The 12425-nt window shown below is 40.4% G+C and overlaps 1 protein-coding gene across 1 annotated transcript; it reads right to left on the bottom strand.

Moving 5' to 3' along the window:
* Positions 1-2499: 2499 nt before the first annotated feature.
* Positions 2500-5394, bottom strand: LOC140757605 (uncharacterized). Its single transcript, XM_073093436.1, has 2 exons — positions 4772-5394; positions 2500-3308 (listed from the first exon to the last, which is right to left on the bottom strand). The coding sequence occupies exons 1-2, from the start codon at positions 5147-5149 to the stop codon at positions 2568-2570; spliced, it is 1119 nt and encodes a 372-aa protein (XP_072949537.1). The 5' UTR covers positions 5150-5394; the 3' UTR covers positions 2500-2567.
* Between the last annotated feature and the right edge of the window lie 7031 nt (positions 5395-12425).

The raw sequence follows: 12425 nt of genomic DNA, 5'->3' as shown, positions 1-12425 counted from the left end.
ATCGAGAGGCGGAGTTAAACCACTACGCTATCATTGCTTTGTGTAATTGACGTTATTATTAATCCACGCGAAAGAAGTCGCAGGCATAGCTTGTTACTGACTGAATCGTTGCATTAAAGTTAATTGGATTACAGCAATAATTAGCGATACTGCAGCTGGGTGGTGCAAATAGGCGAAAGCCATACCCAATTCAGTACTTAATTGTTTGAATCTAAGCGGATTACATTAATGGTGCTATTCTGTAATACGAACACGAATTCGATTTCGTTATATCACTTTGGTGATTAAAAAATAATTGTAATGTTTATTTAAAAAAAAAAGTGTTGTAAGGAAATTTGCAAACCTGAGAGATGTTAAAAAGGAAGTTCTCACAGTCATGTGGGCTATGTCTAAAACAAAGTTCCCACAGATATGTAAAGTTTCTCAATTCGTACTCGGTCAGCGAGGTGTGCCTAATCCTTCTCATTTTTAGATGAGACCTGTACCCAGAGGGATAGTATCAGGTAGATGATGATGAAGATGATGATGATTGAAGTTGGAGATATCCATCAGGTAGACTGCATGCTCGTCTGCTACTCTCATATTATAAAAAAAAAAAAAAAAAAAGATATGCTCCAACTTAGTTGCAACGCATCTGTGATCAAACTCACGGAGGAATCTTATTTGGTTGATTACATCTGGGGTTGATTACAAACGGGCAGAAGTTCTCACTCACCATCAGCCCGTTGGCTATCTCATTAAAAATAGAATAATCCACAGGAAGAGTACGTCGTAATGAGCGTTCCGGATTAGCCTCTCGAGAATGTAAAATGGTTTAACAGAATAGAATTCCCATTAGCTGAAGTGAAATCAGCTTAAGTTGGAACAATGGAATAATTGAAAGTAGAAGATAAGTACATTTTGTATTCATGACGTAAAGAACAGTTTAAACGGGTAATTTTGAAAATTGAGACAATAGCTTTAGTTTGAAGGGAAAGGTATCATCGCTAACCCTATCTCTAATTTGAAGGTTCTACATAACACGTAGGCTACGCAATTATAATCTGTATTTATATTTTTGTATCTGTAGTTATTTTTTTTATGATGTAAGAGTAGCAGACGAGCATGCAGTCCACCTGATGGTAAGTGGCTACTGCCGCCCATGGACATCTGTAATCAACCCCAGATAAGATAATATATTCCTACCTGAGGACAGCCACAGATGCGCCGCTACCCTTGAGGACTATGCTGGAACGCCTCGGAAAAGTCTGTTTCCCTTACCACACCCTTCTTTCCAGCGCAGCTTCGCATCAAGAGTCATGCTAAGATATTTGGCTGTATTTGCGTATGGTATGGGTGTATTATTTATATATATAGGTTGATAGTTATTATGCCTATTTGTAAAGTCGACGTGCACTGATTTGCTTTCATTGAGCTTCATTCGCCACTTCTTCGTCCAGTTAACTACTCTGTTGATAGCTAATTGGCATTTCTCCGCTGCTTCAGTGTGATCGTTCCCAACAGCTATGATTGCGGTATCATCCGCAAAAGTTGCAAAGATGTTGTTTTCTGTTTCTGGAATGTCACATGTGTATAAGAGGTACAGGACCGGCCCCAATACACTGCTTTGAACACAGAGTGCTATAAAATATTGTAAATATGTTCAAATAATAGTTTTATTCTTTCAATATAAAATAAAACAAGCCTACTGCTTAGAAGTATAGCCACACTTATATCCACAATTTAGACGAATCTAACGACGTGTGTCAAAATCCGTCCAACCGTATGGCGGGTCAAAGAATATGACATAAGTAGGTACGCTTGAACAACATTACTGTAGCTTTACACATGCTCTAGAATAGCATGCTAAAAAACGTGCTATAAAGTATGCTTAATATGAGTATGCTTATGAACTGTTTACATTTGCTAGCAATAAGCATGCTAGTTTTAAGTATGCTACTTAATAAGCATGCTCAAAGCAAACACTCCAAACACAAATGCGATTTTAGCATGCTCAGTTCAAACATGGACGATGAAACAACCATCCGTACGGAGCTTAATAAAGTTATTCTTTTGCTATCGTTGCAATGCATCCGAAGACTTCTCTCAGGTAGAAAGAGAAAAAACCAATGTAAAAGGAATAGGAAGATTTGGGTCCGTGATTGGCTAAGTAGAAGGGAACAACTTGGAGCAAGTACTCGATTGCTAGTAGAAATGCGAGAAGAAGATATTGATGGTTACAAAAATCATTTGCGCATGTTACCGCATCAGTTTGACGAGTTACTATCTAAAGTTGAAAGCGCTATAAAGAAACAAGATACACACATGCGAAATGCTATTCCACCAAAAGTGAAACTGGAAGTGACATTGAGGTATCTAGCAACTGGAGATTCGTTATACACATTAGAAGCACTTCACAGAGTTGCAAGGTCTACTATATCTCTATTTATACCTGAAGTGTGTGATGCAATATACAATGCTCTGAAGGATTATATGCGGGTAAGTAAAGTAAACCAGTGATTATTAGTTTAGATCAAGTATTTATTGTTTAAAATCTAGATTAAAAACTTACTAAACTAAATTTAACTTTAACACATTTTCCATGCTTTGTTCAACAAATCTTCTTCAGGGACAGTAGAATCTGATTGGGATAACGCGTAAGGAAGTGTGTAAGTGACTGTATTTGTGTTTGTACTGGGAGGTATGAAAGCCATTGTCTGTGTGTTTGTAGTAGGAGGTGTGTAAGTGACTGTATTTGTGTTTGTACTGGGAGGTATGAAAGTCATTGTCTGTGTGTTTGTAGTAGGAGGTGTGTAAGTGACTGTATTTGTGTTTGTACTGGGAGGTATGAAAGTCATTGTCTGTGTGTTTGTAGTAGGAGGTGTGTAAGTGACTGTATTTGTGTTTGTACTGGGAGGTATGAAAGTCATTGTTTGTGTAAAGGGAGACAAATTTGGGTACTGGCGTCGACGTCTTGCTGCAGTCAGAATTGTTTGGATCTCATGTTGTACATCTAATGCGTCGTACAATGGTAGAGTTCGCAATTGAGCTGCAACATTTTGAGCAAAATAATGGAATTCGTCGTAATTAGGCGGTGCATTTATCGCAGAACTAATATTTTGTAAACGATCGAGAGCATATGTAATGGGTTCTTCTTGTAAGCTTCTTTTTCTACGTCGTGTTGATGAGTTATTAGATGAACGCGATTGTGATCGATCTTCTGTAGTTGGACTAGGAGAGGGTGATAACACATTCATCGATTGCGGCGTCAACGAGTTTGAATATGAAACAGCGTCACTTGGTTGTGAATCTTGCGATGGCTCGTCTCTCTGTAAAAAAAATCTATTAAGTTTATAAAATACTTATTTGTTTTTTTTTACAGATTCCTGGTTCTGAAGATTGGAAACGCATTGAACATGGATTTAGAACTAAATGGAACTTTCCAGGTTGTGTTGGAGCGTTGGATGGCAAACATATAAATATATTCCATATAAATAGATGCCAGTCTGCCACTCTTTACAACATAATTGACAGCAAGTTAAACATTTACCCGTTAACTATGTCAAAGCTGAAAGAAGTCACTATACAATACTTGTTGCAACTAAACTATGACGAAACAGAACAACTGTTATAAGATATTATTTGCTTTCATTATATCAGTACTAGTGTAATTCGGATCACATGCACTCTTTCACTCACAAACACTAAGACACACCATCATACACTCACACACACACACACACACACACACACACACACACACACACACACACACACAAACACACACACACACATACGCTCTTATATGAGTTGGACATGCCTTAATTTAAGTAGTCATTATTCTTAAAACTATTTTTATATATGTTGTATTTGTATACTTGATTAAATTTTGTCCTGGTGATGAGCGGGGCACCCAGTAATACGGGCTACCAACCCAGTACAGGGGCCCTTGCGCCTTGATTTGTATGTAAATGTACTTTAATCAATAAAACATTTTTATTTTTTTTTTTTTTTTTATTCGCCCCTGATGATACTTCTGACTACTATAACTACAAGGGCGCTCATAGCATCATACTTCTGGCATTAGTTGATGATGACTATTGTTTTTCATACGTAAATGTTGGGACTAATGGTAGAGCTTCTGATGGAGGTGTTTATCAAAAATCTAATTTAGCACAAGCTTTGGAAAATAATACTCTCAATTTTCCGGACCAATCAGTTATTGTGGCAGACGCTGCTTTTCCTCTAAAGTTATACCTTATGAAGCCCTATCGAACAACTCCAACGCGTAAAGAAAAGATATTTAACTACCGTTTATCGAGAGCCAGACGAATCGTTGAAAATGCGTTTGGTATTTTAGTGACACGATTTCGAGTTTTTATGGATGCCATAGATATGGCCCCCAAAAATGTCGATAGAATTACATTAGCTGCCTGCTCTTTACACAATTGGCTTCGGAAAACATCTGATATGTACATCACGCAAAGATGCGTCGACTTTGAAGATACACAACAACGTGTTGTGGTACCAGGATCATGGAGGGCACAACTACGGACTGCTTTGGAAGGCTTACCACCTACACGCTACGCTAACCACGCTTCTCGACAGGCAGGAGCGATAAGAGACACCTATGCGCAGCTCTTTGAAACTACAGAGGCGGTACCGTGGCAAGGCCATATGATTTAAATTAATACATAGAAAATGCTGTACTACTTATTCTATGATATTAAATAATTGTGTGTTACTAACAGTTACGTGCATTTTTATTTAAGTATTGTAAACCAAAACTCACCAATTCCATAGAAATAGGGTCCCTGTAATCGCCAGTGTCTCCAAGGAAAGAATGCATTTCGTGAAACCAGGACATGGATGGGTTGTACACAGTAGCGGCACCAGAACCGGATCGCTTGGAATTCTCAATTTTTTTTAATTCGCTGTGGTAAACGGACCTCAAGTTCTTGATTTTTGATTTTATAATTTTCACTGTCAAAGTAGGATCGTCCATGTTGGTTATTAAATCTTGATATGCATTATTTCTTGCAATATTATTTTTGTACTGTGGTATATGCGGATTCCATAGGCACTCGTTGTTCCGATATAAAATTACAAATTTCAAGGTTTTTTCATCGCCCCAGCGAGACATTTTTGGCGCGAAATTGTGCACGCGCATCTACTGTGAACGACTGATCGCTACTAGCATGCTCAATAAGCAAACCTGTTCACACGCGCTAAAAGCACGCCCCCTTCCACCCGCGCCGCAGGTAGCATGCCCAAAAATCGCACGGCCGTCGATTTTTGAGCATACTCGTAATTAGCATGCTCATTATTAGCAATGTTTCGACACACGTACCACTAAGTAGCAATTGCTCAAAAGTAGCATGCTTTCGTGCTACTAACTAGCATGTGTAACTGTACCTTTATCCTCGGCAGTCGAGTAAAAAAACTAACAATTTACTTTCCTTTTTATTACCCTACTGCCAAGGAAGTTATGTTTTTAACATTTATTATAGATTATAAAGTGGCTTTATTTTGTAAGAGTTTACGAGGGTACTTGCAAATTGTCGGTAACAATTTTTATTCTTAATCGTCTACCGGAGCGGAACAGGATTTAAACTGAGAGGAGCCGACAAGAAACTCGACAGGTTTATTATTTGTATTTCATTTCCTTACCTTTTAGAGCCATGTTATTTTCACAAAGTTTTTTTTATAATATAGGTATAGCAGACGAGCTGACCAACTGATTGTAAGTGGCGCCTGCCGCCCATGGACATCTGTAATCTGTGATATGATTCGATTCCTATCTGAGGTCGGCCATAGATGCCCCGCAACGAGGATTAAGCTGGAATGCCTCGTATAAGTATGTCTTTCTTCCCATACCCTTCAAACTAGAACATAGCAGCGCTTAACACTGTTGTTATTAGGCAGAAATAGGTGTAGCGATGGTGCTGTCAGAGTCGAACCACAAAGGGATCTACCACCCTCCAAATATGTGTAAACATAATAATGTTACAGTATGTTGCTTTCCTAATTACCAATACAATGTTCCCTTCAAGCAAAACAAGAGAAAATTAATTCCTAAAACTTGTAATCCATCGTAACGCTAATTAGCGCGTTATTACATATAAATTAGTTATTGAACATGGTTCTTAATTAAACCTAAGTAATATAAATTTATTCACGAACTTACTTAAATTTCGAGAATCCAAAATAAATTATCTTACGCGAAATAATTGCTGAAACATTTCTGACAGACAATAAAAGGTTCCTTAGAAAATATAGATCCAATTTACATAAATAAGAAATGTATTCTGACTGAAATTCATGTAGTTACAATTCCAAATAACGTTACTCTTCTTGGAAGCATAAAGATTATTGTACCAATATAATAATCTACACTAATATTATAATGAGGAAAACTTTGTTTGTTTGTTTGGTTGTAATGAATAGGCTCAAAAACTACTGGACCGATTTTAAAAATTCTTTCACCATTCGAAAGCTACATTATCCACGAGTAACATAGGCTATATTTTATATGAAATATATTTGATAAATGGATTTTGCGGCGGTACATAGTTTGCCGGGTCAGCTAGTAGCTAAATAAATTGACGTTTTATTATATTGAATGATAAATAATAATAAGGTAATAGAATTGAGTGAGTTCGCTGTTCTCCCAACTGTGAAAGACGTATTTCAATACAAATAACGATACCTACTATGTATTAAAGGTAGATCTTTCTTTGGTTTGACTCCAGCGGCAGTATCGCCACACCTATTTCTACCTAACAGCAGTATTAAGCGCTGCTGTGTTCTGGTTTAAGGGGCGTGGTAAGGGAGTCAACCTTTTCTGAGGCATCCCAGCTTAGTCCTTAGAGGTCTACCTCTAAGGACTAAGCGAGGTCAAATGCAGGAATCTAATCTATCTAGGGTTGATTACAGACATCCATGGGAAGCAGTAGTCATTTACCATCACATGGACGGCATGCTCGTCTGCTACTCGTATGTAATAGAAATGATATTAATAAAATAAAAGTATTTGTAACATGTCGGATAAAATAAGTTGAAGATCCCAAGAGAAACGAAGCTGTCATCTCATATGACTCGTAAATACGCTCGGAGTTATAGAAAAATAAATAAAGTAAATCAGAAGCAAGCTCCCGCCAAAAGGAATCGAAGAAACCTAAAAAGTCAAACGCTGAACAATGCGAGAGCCACGACAGCGACGGAAAGAAAATAAAAAGTGCGAGTTGGATTCACGCACGAGAGTTCCGTGCGTAAACCAAAATAAAATAATCAATTTCTAATAGCATCGAATAATAAGTTTTTGGTACAATATATTACATATACGGCTTATTTAGTATATATACCGTTTTCACATTATCCATTACACGTGCTACAAAATATTGCTTCTAGCAAAATTTTGCGATTGAAGGTCAACGGGGACACGTTTTACACGAGTACAAGTTTCATTTATTCTACACTGAAAGAGACCGAACACCATATTTGATATTTTCAGCTCGTTATCTTTACGCATTTCTGAGAAACAGGGTCTTGACTCTTGACGGACAACAATGTGATCTAATGAGGGTTCCTTTTTCCTTTTAAGGTACCCTAAAAACAGGGCAAAGCGATTACATAGATTGTTTGGCGGGAATACGGGGACTAGCACCAGTCCACAGTTATTGTGCACACGTCGTTAAAACCAATAACAAATAAGAACAATGTAATGCTGCATCTACACGCATAGTACTTGCCCGAAACTCCAAACGTCTACAAACGTGAACGTGTGGGTAGGTCGTATGTGCTTGCGGCAAATTTCTTATGTTTTACTAACAAAACGGACACTCCATTGAATTGGCTACAACCGCTTGCAAACCTCCACGAACCAAGTCAAATGCTCTATCCGCACGTTCGAATTTGATGCTTTGTAGCGGCTTGTCAAGCTAGATCGAGTGGCAAGTGTGAGTGGTGCCGAACATAAAAACAATGATTACATCATTGAAAACAATGATTACATCATTGTTTTCATTTTGTCTTACAAATAGAGAATAAGCACGATAGTATACTATAAGTAATTAGTATAATGGCGAAAAATAAAAAAAAGTCCCGTTTAACGATTGTTTCTTTTCTTGCCTACGCTAATGACCCGAACCACAGTACAAATATGGAGCAGTATGGAAACTAAGCCTAGTTGATAAAATAATTACCTAAACTCCGTTGAGTAATAAGGTTGTCAGTATATTATTTTTCAATCATAGTGTTATCTATTTCTATTTTAGCATTTACTGTGCTATTATGATCAATCTATCGAATTGCAATAACTACGCAGTTTACAAATAATATAAGTAGGTAATCTCACGGCGTCAATAATAATAGTGTAAAATTCATACAACTTACTTTGATTTTTTGTAGAACTTTAATTTGTTATTAATTACGGCGTAACCTTTTACGGTAAGGTTTTGGCGGAAGCATACAAATGAATAAAAATGAAAGCAATAACTTAGGATTAACTATGAACTATATACTATGGAGCACCGCTTAGGCGCCTCGTAGATGCACTTGTTTGTGTGAGTGTGCCGTTTCGAACGCTTTGTAGGAAGTTTCCATACTGTACCAAATTTCTACTGTGCTCGAACTGTGCCCCTAACTTTTTTCGGTTTAGTTATTTAAGCTAAATCGAAATCGAAAAACTGTGCATACAAGTTTAAAACGGTTAGTTGGGGAAATTAAAACCAAACAAAATCATTAATCAATGTTTGGAGCGTGGGAAAAGGCGTCGAGAAATTTGTAAAATTGAAAACAATTGAAGCTTGAATGACACTGGTATTGTTCAATTTAATTGAATTTTACTGTTTCATAACCAATAAATGTATATTTTACGTGAACACGTAATAGTTCAGATAATAAATGTAATTGAATGCAGCAGGTATTGATGAATTTAACGTGAAAATAACTTTATGATTTGCTTTCAAGCTTGCAATGTTTTTTAGTCGACCCTTGTGGCGGAGTGGTCACCTTCTGTTTCTGGTCTGGCTGTATGTGTATTTGTCTATTTGTATGCCCATGGACCCCAAGACACAAAGAATCCTAGTGTGGGGCTGTGCGTGTAGATGTCACCTGGAGGTTACTACCATCTCTTAAAACAATATTATTTTAATCATACTTTTACTTTTTGTAGGAAATTTAACTTTTTAAGAAAAATATGAGAATTTCAGTTGGTATTATGAAATGGATAAGCGAACAATTAATAATGGTTTATGTTTGTTAAACTGTGTATGACGAAATATTTTACTGTTTTAAGGAGGAAATAATAAAACTTTCCTGAACTATGATGGTTTTTAAAAGATGGTGGTAGGCCTTCTGGCCTTAATCCTTTCCTAAATAAAACTAGTGCACATCAGTAGCTTAATTTAATATAGGTTAATATTGATAATGATCGGCGTCCTCTTTATTGCTAAAGAAGTAGATCGGTCACACAATGTTAACTGCGTATTATTTGTGGATAACCTCTTAAAATTTAGTAATTTATTTTCATGTGACGTTTAATTATATCCGCTGCCAACAGTCGTGCCAAGAAGTGATAGCATATGTAAGAAATTCTGTGATTTGGGGCTCGAAACCAAAACATAGACTTTGATTATATAATGCGCCTGAAATTGTTATCACTAGTTTCAGTCCTTATGAAATATTGGTTTCTCTAGCAAGGAAATATATAAGGGACATTCAATTAATTATTAAAAAATCCTGACTGCTTAATAATAATCATCTGAAATCAAGTAATACCTACCTAAAACAAGAAAAATAATATTTTAAATACTAGTAAAATAGATATTAAATATTAGAAGGTATTACGTATTTTTAATTTTAATAGAAATGTACCCTCCGCATTATTTATATTGCGAACGCACGATCGTACGCATTCTTCGGTAGACGTGATGATGTTGCAAAAATTGAGTGTAATGCTATTGAAATCATTTTATTGCACTGTATCTAAAAGTGTAAGGCCAATTGTATTGAGCTATTAGTGTTGTGCGCAAAGAGACAGGGGTAAGTTCAATGTATTACTTGTTTATCTGTAGAAGTAATATGTGATCATCGCGTTTCAAAATTTTATGTTCGTGGTACAATTTACCTAAACTGTTATTATCTTGTTGTAGCTTACCGAAACGCCCTTTAAAGTGGTTGTAGTTCCACCCAAGTACTTACAGAAGTTAGATTCTTTAAAACCTTGAATTTGCCGTGGCATGGCTTTGGCAGACTTCCGAAATCACTGCAGGACTTTGATGACTCAGTGCAAGAATAAAAAGAAACTCTCCTGGCGTCCAACCTTTTTTTTTTTTTTTTTTTGTTGACGAGGGGGAAACCTTCAAAAGGTACCCTATGCCGTGGGAGCGACACGGGGTTATGTGGGATTCTTACCGCACTAAAACCCCCCCGGTGGCCGTCCTCGGCGCTGCGTAGAGGACTCCGGGATCTCCAACGGAACGTAACCGGAGTCCACTAGGCGCGTTGCCCCGTCGGGCTCCGCCCAGGTGAGCTTGAAACTCACCACACCATCTGGTGTTCACGACGGTATGCAACCACACATACCGCCGTCTATCCCGGGGTTGCTGGCCGGGCGGTTCGAGCTCCCACTCTTGCCGTCCGCAACCCCGGAAGCCCCCTTTTAGTCGCCTCTTACGACAGGCAGGGGATACCGTAGCCCTATTCTGGTCCCGGAACTACAGGGACACCGCGCCGGTGGGCGTTACCTACGCCTGCGGCGACTCCTTCTTCGAGCGGGTTCAGCGCGCTCCCTTGCTCGCTCGGCGTCTTCCTTCGCGGACATGACTATGTCGCAGAAGGTGATCATGCCATCCCAGGCTTCGCTGCGCTGAACCATCGCCCCAACGATGGCCGATGGAGAGAGATCCGGTCCCACTTTTTCGACGAGGGTCCGCCGCTGCGAGTCCCACGCGGGGCAGTACTGCAGCGTATGCTGTGCGGAATCCTCGTCATGCCCACAATGATGACATTGGGCCGTCTCTTCCCTCCCTATTCTATTCAGATACTCACCGAAACAGCCATGTCCGGTGAGTATCTGAGTTAGGCGGTAGGTTACTCGACCCCTACTTCTGAGCCAGGCTCGAAAGTTCGGCAAGATAGCGTCAACCACCCTTTGGCGTATGTTTCGAGGCTCCTGAAGTCGATCGCGCCAGCACCTCAGAGCGCGCCATCTGGCTCTCCTTCGAAGCGCTACGACCGTCTCTTCGCTGAAGGGTTCAGCCCTCTGACGGAGGACGCGAATCTTATGGAAGATCCATGCGTCCATATCCGCCAGAATGTCCAGGGGCGGAAGCCTTCCCAGGACTGTCGCCGCCTCATACGATATGGTACGATAACCACGGGCGACTCTGATTCCGATCATACGTTGCGCGGAATTCAGTTTCCGCGCACGACGCCGGCTGGCAGACAATCTGTCCGACCATACCGGCGCGCCGTAGAGCGCAACCGAGCGTATCACACCCGCGTAGAGGCGGCGGACTTCTTCCCTTGGTCCCCCGAGATTCGGCAGCAGTCTGTGCATAGCACCCGCTATCTTATGAATCCGGGGGACGAGACGGTCGAAGTGCTCGTCGAAGTACCAACGGCCATCCAGTGTTAGGCCAAGGTACTTCATATACCTGCCTATCCGGATGTCCGTTTCACCGACGCGCACTGAGGTTTCAGCTGACTCGATTATCGGCCTGCGGCCGTGGAGCCAAATCGCCTCCGTCTTCTGGGACGCTATCTGTAGGCCCAACCTGCGGATCTTCGCTATGACGCGTGCCACCCCGATCTCTGCTAGCCGAACCGCTCTCGTATAAGACACCCCTTCGGTTAGAACAAGGGTGTCATCGGCGTAGCAGACGATGCTCACTCCATCCGGGAGCACCGTTCTCAAGACCGCGTCATATGCGATATTCCACAGTAGTGGGCCCAGTACCGAACCTTGCGGCACCCCGCGCACGACGTTCCTCCCGCGAACGCTCCCATAGCGACCTGGGAAGCGGATACGCCTGTCCGACAAGTAGGCCTTCAAAACCGCAATTAAATAAGACGGCACTTGATGAACGGACAGACCCTCCAAGATCGCTCTCCAGGGTAGAGAGTTAAAAGCATTGACAATGTCAAGGCTTACTGCCAAGACTACTCTACCCTGGGATATGGCCTGCTCTGAGAGCGTTCGGACTCGGAGGATGGCGTCCACCGTCGAACGCTGCTGCCGAAAGCCGAACTGGTTTTCGGAGAGGTCCGGGCCATGACACGCTAAGTGTTGGCTAATTCGAGAAGATATGATCCTCTCGAATAGCTTGCCCGCCTCATCCAACAGGCAGATGGGTCTGTACGCTGATGGGGAGTCCCGAGGCTTGCCCCACTTGTGCAACAGCACCAACCTCGCCTGCCTCCACACCGACGGAAATCGTCCA

This window comes from Epargyreus clarus, unplaced genomic scaffold (genome assembly GCF_041222505.1).
Source record: "Epargyreus clarus isolate Ecla_fem2 unplaced genomic scaffold, WU_Ecla_fem_2.2 ptg000004l, whole genome shotgun sequence".
Classification (NCBI taxonomy): domain Eukaryota; kingdom Metazoa; phylum Arthropoda; class Insecta; order Lepidoptera; family Hesperiidae; genus Epargyreus; species Epargyreus clarus.
Note: the sequence above shows the minus strand (reverse complement) of the source record. Positions and strands in the feature narration are given on the sequence as shown.

Excerpts from the sequence above, each read along its gene's own strand:
- LOC140757605 (XM_073093436.1), bottom strand. The coding sequence starts at position 5,149 with ATGCGCGTGCACAATTTCGCGCCAAAAATGTCTCGCTGGGGCGATGAA. Across the intron at positions 3,309-4,771 it reads ACCCTATTTCTATGGAATTG|AGAGACGAGCCATCGCAAGA; the intron begins GTGAGTTTTGGT and ends TTTTTTTTACAG.